Genomic DNA, 23917 nt, shown 5'->3' with positions numbered 1-23917 from the left:
AACATCCCTGTGGTGGGAAGAACATCTCAACAGCCCAACACTGTGGCATTTAATTTCAAAAAGGGGATCTATGCAAAAATGAGGGGGTTAGTTAAACAGAAATTAAAAGGTACAGTGACTAAAGTGAAATCCCTGCAAGCTGCATGGACATTTTTTAAAGACACCATAATAGAGGCCCAACTTAAATGTATGCCCCAAATTAAGAAACACACTAAAAGAACTAAAAAAGAACCATTGTGGCTTAACAACCATGTAAAAGAAGCAGTGAGAGATACAAAGACTTCCTTTAAAAAGTGGAAGTCAAATCCTAGTGAGGTAAATAGAAAGGAGCATAAACACTGCCAACTTAAGTGCAAGAGTGTAATAAGAAAAGCCAAAGAGGAGTTTGAAGAATGGCTAGCCAAAAATTCCAAATGTTTTTTAAGTACATCAGAAGCAGGAAGCCTGCTAAACAACCAGTGGGGCTCCTTGACGATCGAGATACAAAAGGAGCGCTTAAAGATGATAAAGTCATTGTGGAGAAACTAAATGGATTCTTTGCTTCAGTCTTCACGGCTGAGGATGTTAGGGAGATTCCCAATCTTGAGCCGACTTTTGTAGGTGACAAACCTGAGGAACTGTCACAGATTGAAGTATCAGTAGAGGAGGTTTTGGAATTAATTGATAAACTCAACATTAACAAGTCACCGGGACCAGATGGCATTCACCCAAGAGTTCTGAAAGAACTCAAATGTGAAGTTGCGGAACTATTAACTAAGGTTTGTAACCTGTCCTTTAAATCGGCTTCGGTACCCAATGACTGGAAGTTAGCTAATGTAACACCAATATTTAAAAAGGGCTCTAGAGGTGATCCCGGCAATTACAGACTGGTAAGTCTAACGTCGGTAATGGGCAAATTAGTTGAAACAATAGTAAAGAATAAAATTGTCAGACACAGAAGAACATAACTTGTTGGGCAAAAGTCAACATGGTTTCTGTAAAGGGAAATCGTGTCTTACTAATCTATTGGAGTTCTTTGAAGGGGTCAACAAACCTGTGGACAAGAGGGATCCAGTGGACATAGTATACGTAGATTTCCAGAAAGCCTTTGACAAGGTCACTCATCAAAGGCTCTTTCGTAAATTAAGTTGTCATGGGATAAAAGGGAAGGTCCTTTCATGGATTGAGAGCTGGTTAAAGGACAGGGAACAAAGGGTAGGAATTAATGGTCAATTCTCAGAATGGAGAGGGGTAACTAGTGGTGTTCCCCAAGGGTCAGTCCTAGGACCAATCCTATTCAATTTATTCATAAATGATCTGGAGAAAGGGGTAAACAGTGAGGTGGCAAAGTTTGCAGATGATACTAAACTGCTCAAGATAGTTAGGACCAAAGCAGACTGTGAAGAACTTCAAAAAGATCTCACAAAACTAAGTGATTGGGCAAAAAAATGGGAAATGAAATGTAATGTGGATAAATGTAAAGTAATGCACATTGGAAAAAATAACCCCAACTATACATACAATATGATGGGGGCTAATTTAGCTACAACGAGTCAAGAAAAAGATCTTGGCGTCATTGTGGACAGTTCTCTGAAGATGTCCACGCAGTGTGCAGAGGCGGTCAAAAAAGCAAACAGGATGTTAGGAATCATTAAAAAGGGGATAGAGAATAAGACTGAGAATATCTTATTGCCCTTATATAAATCCATGGTACGCCCACATCTCGAATACTGTGTCCAGATGTGGTGTCCTCATCTCAAAAAAGATATTCTAGCACTAGAAAAGGTTCAGAAAAGGGCAAAGAGTCCAGCGGAGGGCAACAAAAATGATGAGGGGGCTGGAGCACATGACTTATGAGGAGAGGCTGAGGGAACTGAGATTGTTTAGCCTGCAGAAGAGAAGAATGAGGGGGGATTTGATAGCTGCTTTCAACTACCTGAAAGGGGGTTCCAAAGAGGATGGATCTAGACTGTTCTCAGTGGTAGAAGATGACAGAACAAGGAGTAATGGTCTCAAGTTGCAGAGGGGGAGGTTTAGGTTGGACATTAGGAAAAACTTTTTCACTAGTAGGGTGGTGAAGCACTGGAATGGGTTACCTAGGGAGGTGGTGGAATCTCCTTCCTTAGAGGTTTTTAAGGCCCGGCTTGACAAAGCCCTGGCTGGGATGATTTAGTTGGGTTTGGTCCTGCTTTGAGCAGGGGGTTGGACTAGATACCTCCTGAGGTCCCTTCCAACCCTGAGATTCTACGATTCTATGAAGAACTAGGGGTCACCAAATGAAATTAATAGGTGGCAGGTTTAAAACAAATAAAAGGAAGTTCTTCTTCACGCAGCGCACAATCAACTTGTGGAACTCCTTGCCGGAGGAGGTGGTGAAGGCTAGGACTATAACAATGTTTAAAAGAGAACTGGATCAATTCATGGAGGTTAAGTCCATTAATGGCTATTAGCCAGGATGGGTAATAATGGTGTCCCTAGCCTCTATTTGTCAGAGGGTGGAGATGGATGGCAGGAGAGAGATCACTTGATCATTGCCTGTTAGGTTCACTCCCTCTGGGGCACCTGGCATTGGCCACTGTCAGCAGACAGGATACTGGGCTGGATGGATCTTTGGTCTGACCCACTATGGCTGTTCTTATGTTCTATGGTATGTCCACAGCTTGAATACTGCATGCAGATGTGGTCCCCACATCTGAAAAAAGATCTGTTGGAATTGGAAAAGGTTCAGAAAGGGGCAACAAAAATTATTAGGGGTCTGGAATGACTTACATATGAGGAGAGATTAATAAGACCGGGACTTTTCAGCTTGGCAAAGAGATGACTAAGGGGGGATATGACAGAGGTCTATAATCTCGTGACTGGTGTGGAGACAGGAAATAAGGACGTGTTATTTACTCCTTCTCATACCACGAGAACTAGGGGTCACCACTTGAAATGAACAGGCAGCAGGTTGAAAAGAAACACAAGGCAGTATTTCTTCACACAAGGCACAGTCAGCCCAGGGAACTCCTTGCCAGAGGATGTTGTGAAGGCCAAGACTATAACAGGGTTCAAACAAGAACTAAATAAATTAATGGAGGACAGGTCCATCAATGGCTATTAGCCAGGATGGGCAGGGATGGTGTCCCTAGCCTCTGTTTGCCAGGAGCTGGGAATGGGTGACAGGGGATGGATCACTTCATGATTCCCTGTTCTGTTCATTCCCTCTGGGGAACCTGGCACTGGCCACTGTCAGTAGACAGGATACTGGGCTAGACGGACCTTTGGTCTGACCCAGTGTGGCCGTTCTTATGTTGCAGTGCAGCGCAGTGCAATCCTCCAGTGCAGTGACCCCTCCCCCCACCTCATTTGTGGGGAGATCCTCCCAGCGGGGGGGGGGGGGGAGCTTCCATGTGGGTCACCCCCAGGGTCTTCTGCACACCCCAAAACCTGTTCCCATAAGCCTCAGGTGCCCATTCAGACGTGAGCAGCGGAGCCTGGTTGAACTGTTCCTAGTCCCCAGTATTGGCTCCGCCCATCTGGCTGGGCGCCCCTATGGCTCTGGGACCGAGCAAGGGGGTGAGACGTGGAGCCGGCCCGCGGGGTCAGCCTGGTTCGGTCACAGGCCTCCTCAAAGGCTGGAGGTGGGAACCGATATCCCCCCCCCTCATCCAACCAGGCAACAAGTTGGGATCCAGGCTCCCCTAGAACTGGCATCCTGGGGCCTTTCCCCACTTTCCCCTCAGTGGGTCCTCTCGCCCTCGGCTTCTCCAGCCCCCGTCCTCGCTTTCGCCGCCTCTCCTGCTTCCTCGTGTTTTCACTGCATCTCACGGGCTGCTCCAGCTCCCAGCACTTCAAATCCATCGCTGGGGAACCAGGTCGCGAGGACGCCCTGCTGGACAGGGAGCCAGGTCGCGAGGACGCCCTGCTGGACAGGGAGCCAGGTCATGGAGGGAGCCAGGTCGCGAGGACGCCCTGCTTAGATTTACCAACCAACACAGAACAGCTTCTATATTACCATACAGGTTACTCAGAAGTCCAAACCCCGCAGTTCCCTTAAAGTGCCCAGCCTCAGGCCTCATCCAGACACAGCTGTCAGATATGATGATGATTCCTGAAAATCTTATCTCATCATATAAAAGAAAAGGTTCTTCCAACCCCAAAGGATCAGCCACACACCCAGGTCCAATTATAACTTAGATCTTACCCAAAATACACGCTATAGTCAATTCTTATTAACTAAAATTTATTAAAAAAGAAAAGAGCGAGAGTGTTGGTTAAAAGATCAATCTACAGACAGACTTGAATTCAGTTCTTGAGGTTCAGACACAGCAGAGATGAGCTTGTAGTTGCCAAAAGTCCTTTTAGAAATAGTCCAGAGGTTACAGTCCAATGTCCATATTCAGGGTGGCTCCAGTCAGTGACTGGGGATCTCAATCCTTGTGGCTTAAGGTTTCCCCCTCTTGAAACCCAAAGCAGATCTGAGATGAAGCAGGATCGTGTCCCAGGGTTCTTATACATTTCCAGCAGCCTTTTGGCCTGAGAAAACAATGGGCTTAACTCTCCTTCTCCCAAACATCCTGGCAATTAGCACAGGGTAATTTATCCATTAACAGTTCAGACACAGGTTACCACAACCTTCAAAGAGACACACAGACAATAATACTATTTCCCTCAAGTATCATTATTAATGTTAATATTCCTTTTTTGATCTTTGAATCAAAGCTCTAGCAATAGACAAGCCTTGTTTGCTGACATCCCAAGCCCTGAGCAAACACCTCCCCTTGAGATTTCTAACCAGTCCTTAAGGTTCAGCCCTGGGTCAGGTCAGTCTGGGAGGTAATTAACTCTTTCTGGCCTTGTCACCTTTCAATGAGATATTATATCACACTCATAACGTCACAGCCCCCCACTCCCCCCTAGAGCTGGGACTGGGAGCTTGGCCGTGGCTCGGGGCGGGGGGGACACAGACGGGGTAAAGGGGCTGAGGCTGGGGCCACAGCTGGGGGCGGGTGCGAAACCCCGGCATGGAAACAGCAGCCGGGCCTGGGAGCAGAGCCCTGCGTAATACCTGGGGTGCTGCACCCCTAGTTCCCATGCCTGTGGCTGCCTCCGTCACTCTCGTCTCCTTCTGGAACCCCACTTGGGCCTGGGTCCCGTGGGCTGGGTCCCGTTGGCAGCGGGTGCCGGTCCCCTGGGCTGGGTCCCGTTGGCAGCGGGTGCCGGTCCCCGGGCTGGGTGCCGTTGGCAGGGTGCTGGGTCCCCTGGGCTGGGTCCCGTTGGCAGCGGGTGCCGGTCCCCGGGCTGGGTCCCGTTGGCAGCGGGTGCCGGTCCCCGGGCTGGGTCCCGTTGGCAGCGGGTGCCGGTCCCCTGGGCTGGGTCCCGTTGGCAGCGGGTGCCGGTCCCCGGGCTGGGTCCCGTTGGCAGCGGGTGCCGGTCCCCAGGGTGGGTCCCGTTGGCAGCGGGTGCCGGTCCCCGGGCTGGGTCCCGTTGGCAGGGGGTGCCGGTCCCCGGGCTGGGTGCGGTTGGCAGCGGGTGCCGGTCCCCGGGCTGGGTCCCCTTGGCAGCGGGTGCCGGTCCCCGGGCTGGGTCCCCTTGGCAGCGGGTGCCGGTATCCGGGCTGGGTGCGGTTGGCAGCGGGTGCCGGTCCCTGGGCTGGGTCCCCTTGGCAGCGGGTGCCGGTCCCCGGGCTGGGTGCTGTTGGCAGCGGGTGCCGGTCCCCGGGCTGGGTGCCGTTGGCAGCGGGTGCCGGTCCCTGGGCTGGGTGCCGGGCGGAGCAGCATGCTGACATGGCCCCGCTCTTCTCCCCAGGGCGCCATCGCTGCAGGGCCTGGCGGACGCTCAGCTCTCCAAGCTGCTGGACTCCATGGAGGAGGTAGGAGCTGGGAGCTGTGCAGTCCCACGGGCCCCACGGGCTCCCTCGCCTCCAGGGATGGGGCTGACCCATGGCACTGACAGCGCCTCCTCGCCCCGGGAGCGGCACACGGGAGGCTGCACTGGTGTCTGTCCAGCAGGGCCAGGACTGTCCACGTGTCCGTCCCGCGGAGCCAGGCCTCTCCGCGTGTCCGTCCCGCGGAGCCAGGATTGTCCGCATGTCTGTCCCGTGGGCAGGGGCGGCTCTAGGAATTTCACTGCCCCAAGCAGGGCGGCGCGCCGCGGGGGGCGCTCTGGCGGTCTCCGGTCCCGCGGCTCCGGTGGACCTCCCACAGACGTGCCTGCGGATGCTCCACTGGAGCCGCGGGACCAGCGGCCCCTCCGCAGGCACGTCTGCGGGAGGTCCACCGGAGCCGCCTGCCGCCCTCCCGCGGGATGCTGCCCCAAGCGCGCGCTTGGTGCGCTGGGGTCTGGAGCCGGCCCTGCCCATGGGGCCTGGGCTGTCCGCGTGTCCGTCCCACGGGGCCAGGCCTGTCCGTATGGAGCTCGGCCTGTCGGTGCGTCTGTCCCGCGGGGCCGGGCCCGTCGGCGCGTCTGTCCCGCGGGGCCGGGCCCGTCGGCGCGTCTGTCCCGCGGGGCCGGGCCCGTCGGCGCGTCTGTCCCGCGGGGCCGGGCCCGTCGGCGCGTCTGTCCCGCGGGGCCGGGCCCGTCGGCGCGTCTGTCCCGCGGGGCTGGGCCCGTCTGTGCGTCTGTCCCGCGGGGCTGGGCCCGTCTGTGCGTCTGTCCCGCGGGGCCGGGCCCGTCGGTGCGTCTGTCCCGCGGGGCCGGGCCCGTCGGCGCGTCTGTCCCGTGGGGCCGGGCCCGTCGGCGCGTCTGTCCCGCGGGGCCGGGCCCGTCGGCGCGTCTGTCCCGTGGGGCTGGGCCCGTCGGTGCGTCTGTCCCGCGGGGCTGGGCCTGTCTGTGTCCGTCCGTGTAGGCAGGGTTGCCAGGTGCTGGGTTTCGACCGGGACGCCTGGTGGAAAAGGGACCCCGGCGGCTCTGGTCAGGGGCACAACAGGGCTAAGGCAGCTCCCTGCCTGCCCGGGCTCCGTGTGGCTCCTGGAAGCAGCCGTCACGTCCCCCCTCCAGCTCCTAGGCGCAGGGGCGATCAGGGAAGCTCCGTGTGCGGCCCCTGCCCCGAGCACCAGCTCCGCAGCTCCCATTGGCCAGGAACTGGGGCCAGTGGGAGCTGCCGGGGTGGCGCCTGTGGGCAGAGTCAGCGGGCAGAGCCGCCTGGCCACTCCTGCGCTGAGGAGCTGGATATGCCAGGCCGCTTCCGGGACACATGCGGAGCCTCCCTCCCTGAGCCTCCCTCCCTGAGCCCCACTGTGCAATGGATCGGGAGCTGCCTGAGGTCAGCACTGCCCGGCTGGAGCCTGCACCCCCTCCCCAACCTCCTGGGCAAAAAACCAGGTCAGAGCCCCATCCTGGAGCCCACACCCCCTCCCGCATGCCACCCCAGGCCTGAGCCGCCGCCTGCACCCAAACTCCCTTCCGGAGACCACCCCTCCCAGCCCTGAGCCCCCTCCCACATCCCACCCTCAGCCCTGAGCCCCCTCCTGCACCTAACTCCCTCCCAGAGCCCACACCCCCTCCTGCATCCCAACCCCATCCCCCTGCCCCAGGTCGGAACCCCCGCCTGGAGCCTGAATCCCGCACCCCCTCCCACATCCCAACCCCCTGCCCTGAGCCCCCTCCTGCACCCAAACTCCCTGGGTCTGTCCGTGTGTCCGTCCTGCGATGACGGGTCTGTCCGTGTGTCCGTCCTGCAGTGCACATTCGCTCATGACGAGGTGATCGTTCGCGAAGGGGACGAGGGGAATAACTTCTACATCATCCTGAGAGGAGAGGTGGGTCCAGCCCGGCCCGGGGCCCGACCCCTCCCCTTCCCTGCTGGGGCCCGACCCCTCCCCTCCCCCTGCCCGGCCCGGGGCCCGACCCCTGCCCTCCCCCCGCCTGGCCCGGGGCATGACCCCTTCCCACCCCTGCCCTGGCACGAGCCCTCCCTTCCCTTGCCCTGGCTGGGGCACTACCCCTCCCCTCCCCCTGCCTGGCCTGGGGCCCAACCCCTCCCCTTCTCTACCAGGGCCCGACCTCTCCCCTCCCCCCCCGGCCCGGGGCCCGACCCTCCCCCTCCCCCTGACTGGCCCGGGCCGACCCGTCCCCTCCCCTGCCTGGGGCCCGACCCCTCCCCCCCCGCCTGGCCCGGGGCATGACCCCTCCCGTCCCCCGCCTGGCCCGGGGCATGACCCCTCCCTTCCCCCTGCCTGGCCTGGGGCCCGACCCCTCCCCTCCCCCCCAGCCCGGGGCCCGACCCTCCCCCTCCCCCTGACTGGCCCGGGCTGACCCGTCCCCTCCCCTGCCTGGGGCATGACCCCTCCCCTCCCCCGCCCTGTTGGGACAACAGTTCACCCCCCGTCCCAGGGGTTCTTGGGAAGCTGGGCAGGGCTGCAGCCCCCACCTGGCACTCCGGACGCCTGGGTTCCATTCCCCGCTCAGCTGGGCTAACGAGCCCAGGGCCTTGTCTGCCAGCAGCCCCTCCGTGCAGCCAGCCCGGGCAGATCGCGCTCACCCCTTCCTCTGGGGGAGCCCCCCCGCCCGCTCCCCTCCCCTCCCCAGCCGCCCAGAGCCCCCCCGGCTCCGCGGCCACAGGGGAGCAGGGGCAGTTCGGGGGCGGGCAGGTGACTCTGGGGAGCCTGGGGGTCGGGGTGCTGCTCCCCTCAGAGAGCCCAGGTGTAAACACTGCCAGTCCCCTGCCCCTGGGCCTCCTGCCCCCACCCCTCCAGCCCCCCCGAACTGGGCTCCTCTGCCCCTGGGCCCCCGCCCCCACCCCTCCAGCCCTCCAGAACTGGGCTCCCCTGCCCCTGGGCCTCCTGCCCCCACCCCTCCAGCCCCCCAGAACTGGGCTCCCCTGCCCCTGGGCCTCCTGCCCCCACCCCTCCAGCCCCCCAGAACTGGGCTCCTCTGCCCCTGGGCCTCCTGCCCCCACCCCTCCAGCCCCCCTGAACTGGGCTCCTCTGTCCCTGGGCCTCCTGCCCCCACCCCTCCAGCCCCCCAGAACTGGGCTCCTCTGCCCCTGGGCCTCCTGCCCCCACCCCTCCTTCGACCCCAGAACTGGGCTCCTGTGCCCCTGGGCCCCCTGCCCCCACCCCTCCAGGCCCCCAGAACTGGGCTCCTCTGTCCCTGGGCCCCCGCCCCCCACCCCTCCTGCCCCCCATAACTGGTCTCCTCTGACCGTGGGACCCCGGCCCTAACCCCCCAGCCGCCCAGAACTGGGCTCCTGTGCCCCTGGGGCTCCTTCCCCCTCCCCTCCAGCCCCCCCAGAACTGGGCTCCTGTGCCCCTGGGCCCCCTGCCCCCACCCCTCCCGCCCCCCAGAACTGGGCTCCTCTGCCCCTGGGCCCCCGCCCCCACCCCTCCAGCCCCCCCGAACTGGGCTCCTCTGCCCCTGGGCCCCCGCCCCCACCCCTCCTGCCCCGCCAGAACTGGGCTCCTCTGCCCCTGGGCCCCCGCCCCCACCCCTCCTGCCCCCCCAGAACTGGGCTCCTGTGCCCCTGTGCCCCCTGCCCCCACCCCTCCTGCCCCCCAGAACTGGGCTCCTCTGCCCCTGGGCCCCCGCCCCCCACCCCCCCAGCCCCCCCGAACTGGGCTCATCTCCCCCTGGGCCCCTCCCCCCACCCCTCCAGCCCCCCCGAACTGGGCTCCTCTGTCCCTGGGCCCCTGCCCCCACCCCTCCAGCCCCCCCGAACTGGGCTCCTCTGCCCCTGGGCCCCCGCCCCCACCCCTCCAGCCCTCCAGAACTGGGCTCCTCTGTCCCTGGGCCCCCGCCCCCACCCCGCCAGCCCCCCCGAACTGGGCTCCTCTGCCCCTGGGCCCCCGCCCCCACCCCTCCTGCCCCGCCAGAACTGGGCTCCTCTGCCCCTGGGCCCCCGCCCCCACCCCTCCAGCCCCCCCGAACTGGGCTCCTCTGTCCCTGGGCCCCTGCCCCCACCCCTCCAGCCCCCCCGAACTGGGCTCCTCTGCCCCTGGGCCCCCGCCCCCACCCCTCCAGCCCTCCAGAACTGGGCTCCTCTGTCCCTGGGCCCCCGCCCCCACCCCTCCAGCCCCCCCGAACTGGGCTCCACCGCCCCTGGGCCCCCGCCCCCACCCCCCCTGCCCCGCCAGAACTGGGCTCCTCTGCCCCTGGGCCCCCGCCCCCACCCCTCCAGCCCCCCCGAACTGGGCTCCTCTGTCCCTGGGCCCCTGCCCCCACCCCTCCAGCCCCCCCGAACTGGGCTCCTCTGCCCCTGGGCCCCCGCCCCCACCCCTCCAGCCCTCCAGAACTGGGCTCCTCTGCCCCTGGGCCCCCGCCCCCACCCCTCCAGCCCTCCAGAACTGGGCTCCTCTGTCCCTGGGCCCCCTGTCCCCACCCCTCCAGCCCCCCGAGCCCCTCTGCCCCCACCCCTCCAGCCCCCCAGAACTGGGCTCCTCTGCCCCTGGGCCCCCTGCCCCCACCCCTCCAGCCCCCCAGAACTGGGCTCCTCTGCCAGCCCAGAGGCCCCTGCCCCCCGGCCCTCCAGGCCCCCAGGAGCGAAGCCCCAGCCCCCATCTCCCTGCAGGTTCGGGTCAGCAGGCATGTGCAGGGGCGGGAGGAGCCGATCCGGGTGCTGCGAGCCGGCGAGCACTTCGGGGAGCTGTCGCTGCTGCGGTAGGTGCCACCCAGGAGCCCCTCGGCCCCGCCCAGCCGGCCCTGGCACCCGCACACCAGGGGCCCATGCGGGCGCTCGCACCGGACGTGCAACGCACACACCACGGGGCCTGGCACATGCACATGCACACACACAGACACACGCGCGCACGCACACACACACACACCCCCCCGCGGGGCCTGCCACACACACACACGCACACACATGTACACCAGGGGGCCCAACACAGGCACACCCCACGGGGCCTGGCACATGCACACACACAGACACGCGCGCGCACGCACACACACACGCACACCCCGCGGGGCCCGACACACACAAGGACACCGCAGGGCTCAGCACACACACACGCGCACACCCCACGGGACCTGGCACACACACACGCACCGTGGGGCCCACGTGGGTGCTCACAGCCAGATGTGCGCACGCCCCGTGCACACGCGTGTGCGCTCCCTGGCGCTCTCCCCATCCCTGTCACCCCTGGCACAGGTGGGCTCCCCGGTACTTGCCCCCAGTGTCTCTGCTCCCCGCCCCCACACGGACACTCCCAGCCCACGCCCGGGGCGCAGACCCCCAGTCACCCCCCACCCCAGTCCCCGGCTCCCCGTCCCAGTAGAGACGCCAAGTCTCCGGTGCCCCCCCCCCCAACCTCACGGCCTCTCTCCTCTCTACAGCAACATCCGCCGGACGGCCACCTGCCGGGCGCAGGGGGAGGTCGCCTGCATCACCGTCACCAAGGAGTGAGTCGGCCCCAGGGGGCGGGAGCCCCACGCTAGGGGGCACCATGGTGCAGAGGGGACTTGACTTCAAGCCCTGCCCCATGGTGCCACGGACATGGCATGCGGTGCCCAGGGCGGGCTTCACCCCCCCTTCCTCCACAGGCCTGCCAGCCAGAGTAACTGGAGCCAGGACTCCTGGGTTCTCTCCCTGGCTCTGGGAGGGGAGTGGGGGCTGGTGGGTTGGAGCAGGGGGGCTGGGAGCCAGGACTCCTGGGTTCTCTCCCCGGCTTTGGGAGGGGAGGGGAGGGGGGGCTGGTGGGTTGGAGCAGGCGGGGCTGGGAGCCAGGACTCCTGGGTTCTCTCCCCGGTTCTGGGAGGTGAGGAGAGGGGGGGCTGGTGGGTTAGAGCAGGGGGGCTGGGAGCCAGGACTCCTGGGTTCTCTCCCCGGCTTTGGGAGGGGAGGGGAGGGGGGGCTGGTGGGTTGGAGCAGGCGGGGCTGGGAGCCAGGACTCCTGGGTTCTCTCCCCAGCACTGCCACTAATTTGCTATGTGCGCTTGGCCAAGTCCCTTCATCTCTGCTCCTCCCTCCCCTGTCTTGGGTCAGGGGCTGCGCTGTGCCTTGGCTCCTGGGGGCAGAGACTGTTCTGGGGGGCTGGGACCCTCCACCGGTCCTGCCAACACCTCCTGTCTCCTCCCTCCCCGCAGAGACTTCCAGGAGATCTGCCCCTTCTGCCCCACGCCCAGGCAGCTCTCAGAGCCGTGAGTGTCTCCCTGGGGATGGGGAGGGGGGGTCCTGCTAACACTGCCCCTCCATGGGGCCAGGGCATCCCTGTGTGGCGAGGCACAGCCAGGACCATGGGGGGCAGGTGCCATGGGAAGGTAGGCGGGAGGGGCACCATGGGGGCAGGTGGCAGGGCTGGGTGCCATGGGAAGGTAGGGGAGAGGGGCCATGAGGCAGGTGCCACACAGTGGCAGGGTGGCAGGGGATGCCAAGGGGTGGGTGCCACGCAGGGGCAGAGGGCTATGAGGCGGGTGCCATGGGGAGGTAGGGGGGAGGGGCCATGGGGGCAGGTGGCAGGGGTGGGGGCCATGGGGCGGTGGGTGGCAGGGGATGCCAGGGGGCCATGAGGCGGGTGCCATGCAGTGGCAGGATGGCAGGGGGCCATGAGGCGGGTGCCACGCAGTGGCAGGGTGGCAGGGGGCCATGAGGCGGGTGCCACGCAGTGGCAGGGTGGCAGGGGGCTGTAAGGCAGGTGCCACGGAGTGGCAGGGTGGCAAGGGGCCATGAGGTGGGTGCCACGGAGTGGCAGGGTGGCAGGGGGCTGTAAGGCGGGTGCCATGCAGGGGCAGGGTGCCAGGGGGCCATGAGGCGGGTGCCACGCAGTGGCAGGGGGCCATGAGGCGGGTGCCACGCAGTGGCAGGGTGGCAGGGGGCCATGAGGCGGGTGCCACGCAGTGGCAGGGTGGCAGGGGGCCATGAGGCGGGTGCCACGCAGTGGCAGGGTGGCAAGGGGCCACGAGGTGGGTGCCACGCAGGGGCAGGGTGGCAGGGGCCTGTAAGGCGGGTGCCACGCAGGGGCAGGGTGCCAGGGGGCCATGAGGCGGGTGCCACGCAGTGGCAGGGTGGCAGGGGGCCATGAGGCGGGTGCCACGCAGTGGCAGGGTGGCAAGGGGCCATGAGGCAGGTGCCATGCAGTGGCAGGGTGGCAGGGGGCCATGAGGCGGGTGCCACGCAGTGGCAGGGTGGCAAGGGGCCATGAGGTGGGTGCCACGCAGGGGCAGGGTGGCAGGGGCCTGTAAGGCGGGTGCCACACAGGGGCAGGGTGCCAGGGGGCCATGAGGCGGGTGCCACGCAGTGGCAGGGTGGCAGGGGGCCATGAGGCGGGTGCCACGCAGCGGCAGGGTGGCAGGGGGCCGTAAGGCAGGTGCCACGCAGTGGCAGGGTGGCAGGGGGCCGTAAGGCAGGTGCCACGCAGTGGCAGGGTGGCAGGGGGCCGTAAGGCAGGTGCCACGCAGTGGCAGGGTGGCAGGGGGCCGTGAGGCGGGTGCCACGCAGTGGCAGGGTGGCAGGGGATGCCATGAGGCTGGTGCCACGCAGTGGCAGGGTGGCAGGGGGCCATGAGGCGGGTGCCACGCAGTGGCAGGGTGGCAGGGGGCCATGAGGCGGGTGCCACGCAGTGGCAGGGTGGCAGGGGCCTGTAAGGCAGGTGCCACGCAGTGGCAGGGGGCCATGAGGCGGGTGCCACGCAGTGGCAGGGTGGCAGGGGCCTGTAAGGCAGGTGCCACGCAGTGGCAGGGGCCTGTAAGGCAGGTGCCACGCAGTGGCAGAGGGGCTCCTGTCCTGGTCCCAGGGGACTGACCCCCTGTTTGGTTTGTTCTCGCCCTGTCAGAGACGTGGCCATGCTGGAGGTTCCCTCCCTTCCTGAGCCCGGACGGTGAGTCCCAGGGGCCCGGGGCCCCGCACAGACCCAGCCGGCCCTGGAGGGATCCTTCCCCTCCGCCCGGGTCTCCCTGGCTCTGGCTCGCAGAGAGTCAGAAGGGTGGGGCTGGAAGGGACCTCGCCAGGGCCCCATGTCCAGCCCCCCGCGCTGAGGCAGGGCAGTGTGGAGGGGCGGCAGCAAGGCCTGGCTTTTCACAGCTCATTGTCCTCGCTGATGGGCCATCGCCCCCGCTGCCTTTTCCATCCTTGTACCCGAAGGCTTGGCAGCGGGGTCACCCCAAGCAGCGGGGCTGAAATCCGGACACAGGTCAATACTCCTGACTCCAGATACAGAAACGACACCGGCACACACACTGGAGAATCGTAAATCAGAACCGGGCCAATGATCCCTCACAGGAGCCATCTCCATAGTGCCTCTCCCCGCCCCTCCGCCCAGCCCCGATCCCCCGTGCCCCCAAACCCACCTCTGCCCAGCTCCGACCCCCCCAGCCCTGATCCCCCCCACACACACCCATCCCCACCTCTGCCCCACCCCGATCCCCCCAGCCCTGATCCCACCCACACACCCATCCCCACCTCTGCCCCACCCCGATCCCCCCAGCCCTGATCCCCCACACACCCATCCCCACCTCTGCCCCACCCCGATCCCCCCAGCCCTGATCCCCCCCACACCCATCCCCACCTCTGCCCCACCCTGATCCCCCTAGCCCCGATCCCCCCCCACACCCATCCCCACCTCTGCCCCACCCTGATCCCCCCAGCCCTGATCCCCCCACACACACCCATCCCCACCTCTGCCCCACCGCGATCCCCCCAGCCCTGTTCCCACCCACACACCCATCCCCACCTCTGCCCCACCCTGATCCCCCGTGCCCCCAAACCCACCTCTGCCCCACCCTGATCCCCCCAGCCCTGATCCCCCCCCCACACACCCATCCCCACCTCTGCCCCACCCCGATCCCCCCAGCCCTGATCCCACCCACACACCCATCCCCACCTCTGCCCCACCCTGATCCCCCCAGCCCTGATCCCCCCACACACACCCATCCCCACCTCTGCCCCACCCCGATCCCCCCAGCCATGATCCCACCCACACACCCATCCCCACCTCTGCCCCACCCCGATCCCCCCAGCCCTGATCCCCCCCACACCCATCCCCACCTCTGCCCCACCCCGATCCCCCCAGCCCTGATCCCACCCACACACCCATCCCCACCTCTGCCCAGCTCCGATCCCCCCAGCCCCGATCCCCCGTGCCCCCAAACCCACCTCTGCCCAGCTCCGATCCCCCCTGTGCCCCCATCCCCACCTCTATCCCCCCGATCCCCCTGCCCCCCAGCAGGCTCTCAGGCGCGTCCTTTCTTTCTGTTCCAACACAGTGTGAGGTGCAGGTGCCTTCTGACAAACCCGCTGCCTCCAGCTGCGGCAGCCGGGCCCTTCCCAGGGCCCTGCCCATAAACGGCTGTGGCCAGGTGCGGAGGGGATCAGGCTGGCCTGGCAGCGCTGGGGCAGGTGGGGGCAGTAGCTGCCCCCAGGAGCAGGAATGGGGAAGCAACCCAGCCAGAACCCTGTGGGAGGCTCCCCTAGGTGAGGGGGAGCGATGGGGGGGCTCCCAATGGGGGGCTGGGGGAGGAGAGCTGTGCAGGGGGGGTTGGGGCTGGAGGGAAGGCTGGCTGGGTGTGGGGCCCACGCGGTCGCGGGGGGGCTGGGAAGGGGGCTGGCTGGCTTTGGGATCTTGCCCCTAGAGCTTCCACATGTAAGTCAGACCCAGTAGCCTATGGACCCTGCCTGGTTCTTAGACCCATGGAGTGTCTGCTTGGGGGGCCCTTTCCTTCCCCAGCCCCAGCCCCACGGCTTTCCTGCCTTCCCCCTGCACCCCCATCCTGATGCCCCCACACGTCCTCCCTTCACACATACCTGGCCCCCACCTTGTCCTCCCCCCCCGGCTCCTGCCAGAGAAACCCCTGCGACATGGGGGCCCCGTTGTGCCCAAGATTCGGTGGAGGGTAGGGACAGGATACAGAGGGACCTAGACAAATTGGAGGATTGGGCCAAAAGAAACCTGATGAGGTTCAACAAGGACAAGTGCAGAGTCCTGCACTTAGGACGGAAGAATCCCATGCACTGCTACAGACTAGGGACCGAATGGCTGGGCAGCAGTTCTGCAGAAAAGGACCTAGGGGTTACGGTGGACGAAAAGCTGAATATGAGTCAACAGTGTGCCCTTGTTGCCAAGAAGGCTAACAGCATATTGGGCTGTATAAGTAGGGGCATTTCCAGCAGATCGAGGGATGTGATCATTCCCCTCTACTCAGCACTGGTGAGGCCTCATCTGGAGTACTGTGTCCAGTTTTGGGCCCCACACTACAAGAAGGATGTGGATAAATTGGAGAGAGTCCAGCGGAGGGCAACAAAAATGATTAGGGGGCTGGAGCACATGACTTATGAGGAGTGGCTGAGGGAACTGGGATTGTTTAGTCTGCAGAAGAGAAGAATGAGGGGGGATTTGATAGCTGCTTTCAACTACCTGAAAGGGGGTTCCAAAGAGGATGGATCTAGACTGTTCTCAGTGGTAGCAGATGACAGAACAAGGAGTAATGGTCTCAAGTTGCAGTGGGGGAGGTCTAGGTTGGATATTAGGAAACACTATTTCACTGGGAGGGTGGTGAAGCACTGGAATGGGTTACCTAGGGAGGTGGTGGAATCTCCTTCCTTAGAGGTTTTTAAGGTCAGGCTTGACAAAGCCCTGGCTGGGATGATTGAGTTGGGTTTGATCCTGCTTTGAGCAGGGGGTTGGACTAGATCCCTCCTGAGGTCCCTTCCAACCCGGATATTCTGTGATGCTGTGAAGGGTGGGCCTGTGGCCTCAGCCCCCCTGAGAACAAGGGGGGCACCTTTCACAGGGCAAAGCCAAGAACCCCAGACTCCCTTGAGCCGTTTCCCTTTGATGAGGGGGAAGGAGTCTGTGACTCAGGGCCACAGCTGAGTGTGTGGGGCAGGTTGGGATCACAACCTGGGGGGCAGGCTGGGGTTGGGAGGGGTCACAGCTGTGGGGGGGAGGTAGTGGCTGGGTGGGGTCACAGCCGGGGGGAGGCTGGGGTTGGGGGGGTTGTCACGGAGTCCCCGGGTGCTGCTCTGGAGCTGCTCCCCACCGAGCCAGGCAGGACTCTGGGGAGCCTCCTCTCCCTCGGAGCAGCCTGTCTGCAGGGCAAGCAGCTCCCACGGCTTCACCTCCTGGGTCTCTCCTTGGAGCATTCAGCCTCCTCTGCCCCTCCGTGCGCTTCCCCCCAGCGAGTCCGCCCAGGCGGGGTCCTGGGGGGCCACAGGGTCCTGCCCCCCCACTGCGCAGTCAGACGCGACTCTCAGCCAGCCGGGGACACAGAGGTTTATTCAATGACAGGAACAGGGTCTAACACAGAGCTTGTAGGTACCGTGAACCAGACCCCTTGGCCAGGTCCATTCTGGGGGGCAGTGAGCCAGACCCCCACGTCTGCACTTCACTGCTCGTCCCCAGCCAGCTCCAAACTGAAACCCCCTCCAGCCCCTCCTCTCTGGCCTTTGTCTCTTTCCCGGGCCAGGAGGTCACCTGATCCCTTTGTCTCCAACACCTTCAGTTGGCACCTTTGCAGAGGGGGGGCCCAGGCCATCAGTTGCTAGGAGACAGAGTGCCAGGCATTTAGGTGCACTGGCCCCTTGCTCTGCAGCAATCCCACACCCTGATCCCACCACCTAGATATTAAGAACTGCATAGGGGAAACTGAGGCACCAACACCGTATTCAGGGAAAACATTAAGAACATTCCCAGCTCGTCACAGGGGGTCACAGCTGTGGGGGGGAGGCTGGGGTTGGGGGGGGTCACAGCCATGGGGGGGAGGAGCCAGGGGCGGCTGCAGGCCCCAGCACGCCACGGGGGGCGCTCTGCCGGCACCAGTTTGCCTGCGGAGGGTCCGCTGGTCCCGCGGCTTCGGAGGACCTCCCGCAGGCAAACCGCCGGAGGCAGCCTGCCTGCCGTGCTTGGGGCGGCAAAATCCCTAGAGCCGCCCCTGCTCCCTGCTCAAGCTCCCAGAGACCCCCCAGCTGCCGTTCCCCACGGCTGGGCCCGGTGCTGAGCACGTTGTGCGTCGGGCTCATGGGGGCAGCTGGGGGCCGGCTCTGGATCTCATCGGGCTCTAGTGCCCTTTGCCCGGGGGCGGCAGGCGGGGTCTCTCCCCAGGCCCTGGGGCAGGGGGTGTGTGTGAGCGGGACCCACCGGGTCAGGCTGGAGTGGGGTCATGGCGGGGCGGGTGCCGTCCGTGTGTCCGGCCTCTCACCGTGGGTCGCTCCCCCACAGCGCCCCGGGCCCCGAGACCGGCCCGGCTCCGCTGCGGCTCCAGGACCTGGCGGCCGTGCGCTACGAGGACGGGCAGCACCAGGGGCTCCCTGTGGTCCTGGGCACCGGCGGCTTTGGCAGAGTTGAGCTGGTGAGACCAAGCAGCCCCTCCCGCCAAGCGCCAGTCCTGGGGGGTGCCAAGCCCCCCCTCCGGAGGCGAGAGCCCCGGGCCCCTGCCTGGCGCCCTGACGCCCTGCTCCCCCCAGGTGCGCGGGCGGGGGCAGCTCTTCGCCCTGAAGCGGATCCGCAAGGAACACGTGGTGCGGAGGCGGCAGCAGGAGCACGTGTGCACGGAGAAGCGGGTGCTGGAGCGGAGCCGCTGCCCCTTCATCGTGGGGTAGGTGCCACCCCGGGGCCCTGGGCTGGGGGCAGAGCACAGGGGGCAGCGAGTGCAGTGATGCCCCCGGGGGGGAGGGGCGCTGGTGGGATTGCTCGGGGGGGCTGTCCCCGGGAGTGGGGGGCGCTGGTGGGGTTGCTGGGGGGGCTGCCCCCAGGAGTGGGGGGTGCTGGCGGGGTTGCTGGGGGGGGCTGCCCCCGGGAGTGGGGGGCACTGGTGGGGTTACTCGGGGGGGCTGCCCCCGGGAGTGGGGGGCGCTGGTGGGGTTGCTGGGGGGGCTGCCCCCAGGAGTGGGGGGTGCTGGTGGGGTTGCTGGGGGGGGCTACCCCCTGGGAGTGGGGGGTGCTGGTGGGGGTGCTGGGGGGGGCTGCCCCCGGGAGTGGGGGGCGCTGGTGGGGTTGCTGGGGGGGCTGCCCCCAGGAGTGGGGGGCGCTGGTGGGGTTGCTGGGGGGGGCTACCCCCTGGGAGTGGGGGGCGCTGGTGGGGTTGCTGGGGGGGGCTACCCCCTGGGAGTGGGGGGCGCTGGTGGGGGTGCTCAGGGGCATTGGCAGGGATGCTGTGGCGGGGAGGGGGTCAGAGGCTCCAGTTAACCCCTTCTCGCCCTCTCCCCCAGGCTCTTTGGCACCTTCAGGGACAGCCAGGACGTCTACATGCTGCTGGAGTTCTGCCCGGGGGGCGAGCTGTGGGCCAAGCTGCGTGAGGTGTATGGAGCTGGGGACACGCGGAGGGGGGGCGGTGTGGGGCTGGGGGCTGGCAGGGGAAGCAGGCACGCTGCCGGCAGTGCGGGTGAGGCTGTGGCAGACGGGGGCCGCGGGCAGGGGGTTGGCAGGTGGTGCGGGCGGGGCTGTGGCGGGATTGCTGGGGGCAGGCGGGGCCATGGCAGGTTTGCTGGAGGGTGGGGGTGTCACGGCGTCCCCGGGCGCTGCTCTGGAGCTGCTCCCCACCAAGCCAGGCAGGACTCTGGGAGCCTCCTCTCCCTCGGAGCAGCCTGTCTGCAGGGCAAGAAGCTCCCACGGCTTCACCTCCTGGGTCTCTCCTTGGAGCATTCAGCATCCTCTGCCCCTCCGTGCGCTTCCCCCAGCGAGTCCCCCCAGGCGGGGTCCTGGGGGGCCACAGGGTCCTGCCCCCCCCTTCGCAGTCAGACGTGACTCTCAGCCAGCCAGTAACACAGAGGTTTATTCGATGACAGGAACAGGGTCTAACACAGAGCTTGTAGGTACAGAGAACGGGACCCCTGGGCCGGGTCCATCCTGGGGCCCAGTGAGCCAGACCCCCCTGGCTGCCCTCACTCCTCGTCCCCAGCCAGCTCCAGACTGACCCCCCTCCAGCCCCTCCTCTCTGGCCTTTGTCTCTTTCCCGGGCCAGGAGGTCACCTGAGCTCTGTGTTCCCCTTTAGCATCCCCTGGCAGGGGGAAGGGCCCCGGCCGTTTGTTGCCAGGAGACAGAGTGTCGGCCATTTATGCATCCTGGAGACTTAAGAACTGCCTAGGGGAAACTGAGGCACCCGCACAGTATTCAGAGGAAACATTAAGAACAGCCCCACTTCGTCACAGGGGGTGGTGTTCGCAGGTGGTGTGGGCAGGGCAGTAGTGGGGTGGCTGGGGGATAGGAAGGGGTCAGGCCGGGGGCTGTGCCTGCGGGGGCTGTGCCAGCCGTGGGCCCAGGGCGGACGTGTGGGCACTGAGCCGTCGTGCCCCCCAGGCGCTGCTTCGAGGAGGAGGTGGCCGTGTTCTGCTCAGCCTGCGTGGTGGAGGCACTCGACTACCTGCACGGCAACGGGATCGTGTACCGGGACCTCAAGCCCGAGAACCTGATGCTGGACAAGCAGGGCTACATCAAACTGGTACCTGGGGGCAGGGCCGGCAGGCCCCGGAGCAGCCAGTGGGGCACTAGGGGGGAGCTGCCCGGGTCGGCCCCACTCTTCCTGGCACTGGGGAGAGGCCTGGGGCATGGCCCCTCCCGGAGGCTCTTGATGGAAGGCAGCCGGCCTGGTGGGGTGAAGGGCAGAACCCGGAGCGCAGGGAGGACCCGTTCCCAACCGGGTGAGTGCCAGGAAGGGCTGGACGCTGCCAAAGCAGAGGTAGGGCTCTTGGGCCGGTCACGCCATCCCTGCCCCCGGGGCCCGCGCTGTGCCCTCCTGCCGCTGGCGGGGGAGGAGCTGGGTGGCGCCGTGCCGGTGCCGTGGGACCTCGGCTCCCTGCGCGGTGGCCGGAGCAGCAAACAGGTGCCAGGCCGCGCATGGACCAGGAGCAACAAGTGGTGCCCAGCCCCGTAGGGCCCTCGCCAGGCTCTGGCTGGGCACCTGGTGCCAGGGCAGCAAGCAGGACGGGGCGTCTAGGCTGGGCAGGAGGAAGACAAGAGGCAGGAGAGGGGACCAGGTCTGCAGCTGTTGAGCATGAGGAAGAGATGGGATGGGGGGGCAATCGGGGGCTATCGGGCAATCGGCCCAGGCAGCCCCTCGGGCGGCCCAGAGACCTGACTGACGGTTACAGCCCAGCCCAGCTGCAGTGACCCCCGTGGTTCACACTCTGGCTGGCTCCCTTCCTCAGTCAGCTCCTGGGTGAAAGCCCCCAGCTTCCTGCAGAGAGCCCTGGACCCCCCTCCCAGGCCTTGCTCTCTCGGGGGGTCCCTTCACAGCCCCCGGGGGGGAGGGAAAGCCCCGAGTCAGGGAGCTGGCATGGCCTGTCTCTGCCCCCTTGCTGAGCTGGGTCTGTTTCAAGCACACCCTTAACGCCTCCTCGCCCCACCCAGCCAGGGCAGCAACCCCCAGCCCAGGTCTCCAGGCCTGGCCGGCCTGGGGGGGTGGGCACTGCTGGCTCACGGCCCGCCCGTTGGCAGGTGGATTTCGGCTTTGCCAAGGAGCTGGAGCGGGGGGAGAAGACCTACTCGTTCTGTGGCACGCCCGAGTACCTGGCACCTGAGATCCTGCGGCACGAGGGCCATGACTTCGCCGTCGACTTCTGGATGATGGGCATCCTCATCTTCGAGATGCTGGTGGGCCGGTGAGGGACCCCACGAGCCATCCCCCACACCTGGGGCCCCCGCGGTGCCCCCTGGGGGTCAGCCCCTGCCCCCATCTGTGCCTGTGACACCCACAGCCCCCCGGGATCAGCCCCTGCCCCCACCTGTGCCTGGGACACCCGCAGCGCCCCCTGGGGGGTCAGACACGGAGCCTGCGACCCCCAAGGTGCCCTCTGGGGGTCACCTGCCCCTCTGTGACAATGCTGCCTTTGGTGGGACCCAACTGAGAGTGCCAGTTCAGGACAAATTGCTTAACACAGGGCAGTTACAGCCCAAGGCTGGGGTTTTTCCACCTCTAAGGCAAACCAAACCAGCCAGACAAAGAAGACTTTGGTTTCGCCCCACTGGCTAACCACAAGTCACACAAGCAATTTCCTTAGACACTCCAGTCTCCCAGCATCACCACCAGTGCACTCGTCCTGGGGATGAATCAATGGTTATGAAAACCAACACCCCAATAAAAGAAAAAAGGTTCCCTCCCAAAGGGACCAAGCCCCAGTCCCAGGTCAAATGATAACTTAGATCTTACCCACATACCCGCTTAGGGCCAATTCTTATTAACTAAATTAAAATTTATTACAAAAGAAAAGAGAGAGAGTGTTGGTTAAAAGATCAATCTACAGACAGACTTGAATTCAGTTCTTGAGGTTCAGACACAGCAGAGATGAGCTTGTAGTCGCCAAAAATCCTTTTAGAAATAGTCCAGAGGTTACAGTCCAGTGTCCATATTCAGGGTGACTCCAGTCGGTGACTGGGGATCTCAATCCTTGTGGCTTAAGGTTTCCCCCTCTTGAAACCCAGAGCAGATCTGAGATGAAGCAGGATCGTGTCCCAGGGTTTTTATACATTTCCAGCAGCCTTTTGGCCTGAGAAAACAATGGGCTTAACTCTCCTTCTCCCAAACATCCTGGCAATTAGCACAGGGTAACTTATCCATTAAACAGTTCAGATACAGGTCACCACAACGGTCAGAGACACACAGACAACAATCCCATTTCACTCCAGTGTCTTCCTAAATGTTAATATTCCGGTTTTGACCTGTGAATCAAAGCCCCAGCGATAGCCAAGCCTTGTTTGCGGCCATCCCGAGCCCTGAGCACACAGCTCCCCTTCTGCCTCTACCAGTGCGGCTGCATGTCCCAGCTCGGTTCCTTTCCAGATCTTCCCAACCCATCTCTAAAGTTGGGCCCTGGGTCAGGCCAGTCTGGGAGGTAATTAACTCTTTCTGGCCCTGTCACCTTCCAATGAGACACTATATTACACTCATAACGTCAGGTCCCCCACCCCCAGCCTCAGATGCCCCACAGCGGTTAACCCACCTGAGTAGCCGGGGTCAGTTCCCCAGAAGTGGCCCATGGGGGGTGGGCAGAGGTAGGATGTTCCTCTGGAACAGCCCAGCTCATGGGGGAGGGGGAGCTGCCTGCTGGGTGGGGGAGGGGAGAGCATCGGGGGGAGGGGGGTCCCGGGAGCAGCCAGCCGGGTGGGGGAGGGGGAGAGCGTTGGGGGGTCCCGGGAGCGGTTGCCGGGTGGGGGAGGGGGAGAGCGAGGGGGGTCCCGGGAGCAGTTGCCTGGGGGGGGAGGGGGAGAGCGGGGGGGGGGCCCGGCACCGGTTGCCGGGTGGGGGAGGGGGAGAGCGTCGGGGGGGGGGTCCCGGGAGCAGTTGCCGGGGGGGGGAGGGGGAGAGCGTGGGGGGGTCCCGGGAGCGGTTGCCGGGGGGGGGAGGGGGAGAGGGTCGGGGGTCCCGGGAGCGGTTGCCGGGGGGGGGAGGGGGAGCGTGTGGGGGGGTCCCGGGAGCGGTTGCCGGGTGGGGGAGGGGGAGAGCGTTGGGGGGTCCCGGGAGCCGCCAGCCGGGTGGGGGAGGGGGAGAGCGTGGGGGGGTCCCGGGAGCGGTTGCCGGGTGGGGGAGGGGGAGAGCGCCGGGGCTCCCGGGAGCAGTTGCCGGGTGGGGGAGGGGGAGAGCGTGGGGGGGTCCCGGGACCGGTTGCCGGGAGGGGGAGGGGGAGGAGAGCGTCGGGGGGGGGTCCCGGGAGCGGTTGCCGGGTGGGGGAGGGGGAGAGCGTGGGGGGGTCCCGGGAGCGGATGCCGGGTGGGGGAGGGGGAGAGCGTCGTGGGTCCCGGGAGCGGTTGCCGGGTGGGGGAGGGGGAGAGCGTGGGGGGGTCCCGGGAGCGGTTGCCGGGTGGGGGAGGGGGAGAGCGTTGGGGGGTCCCGGGAGCAGCCAGCCGGGTGGGGGAGGGGGAGAGCGTGGGGGGGTCCCGGGAGCGGTTGCCGGGTGGGGGAGGGGGAGAGCGTGGGGGGGTCCCGGGAGCGGTTGCCGGGTGGGGGAGGGGAAGAGCGTCAGGGGGTCCCGGGAGCAGCCGGCCGGGTGGGGGAGGGGGAGAGCGTTGGGGGGTCCCGGGAGCGGTTGCCGGGTGGGGGAGGGGGAGAGCGTGGGGGGGTCCCGGGAGCAGCCGGCCGGGTGCGTGATGCCCCCCC

The 23917-nt window shown here is 64.9% G+C and overlaps 1 protein-coding gene across 4 annotated transcripts in view; it reads left to right on the top strand.

Moving 5' to 3' along the window:
- LOC123365697 (cGMP-dependent protein kinase 1-like) overlaps positions 1-23917 on the top strand; it is a 63575-nt gene that overhangs the window by 33461 nt on the left and 6197 nt on the right. For 3 of the 4 annotated variants that reach the window (XM_045008520.1, XM_045008521.1, XM_045008522.1), the window contains 11 exons: positions 5770-5833; positions 7644-7721; positions 10469-10557; positions 11233-11298; positions 11983-12036; positions 13668-13712; positions 18048-18177; positions 18293-18423; positions 19037-19126; positions 20125-20266; positions 21262-21425. In XM_045008520.1, the coding sequence (XP_044864455.1) occupies positions 5770-5833; positions 7644-7721; positions 10469-10557; positions 11233-11298; positions 11983-12036; positions 13668-13712; positions 18048-18177; positions 18293-18423; positions 19037-19126; positions 20125-20266; positions 21262-21425 (1053 nt within the window). The remainder of the gene's footprint in view (positions 1-5769; positions 5834-7643; positions 7722-10468; positions 10558-11232; positions 11299-11982; positions 12037-13667; positions 13713-18047; positions 18178-18292; positions 18424-19036; positions 19127-20124; positions 20267-21261; positions 21426-23917) is intronic. The other variant, XR_006577701.1, reaches the window with a different exon arrangement.

The sequence above is a fragment of the Mauremys mutica genome, chromosome 3, assembly GCF_020497125.1.
Source record: "Mauremys mutica isolate MM-2020 ecotype Southern chromosome 3, ASM2049712v1, whole genome shotgun sequence".
Taxonomy (NCBI): Eukaryota; Metazoa; Chordata; order Testudines; family Geoemydidae; genus Mauremys; species Mauremys mutica.
The sequence above is the reverse complement of the archived record's forward strand: the minus strand, read 5'-3'. Positions and strand labels throughout refer to the sequence as shown.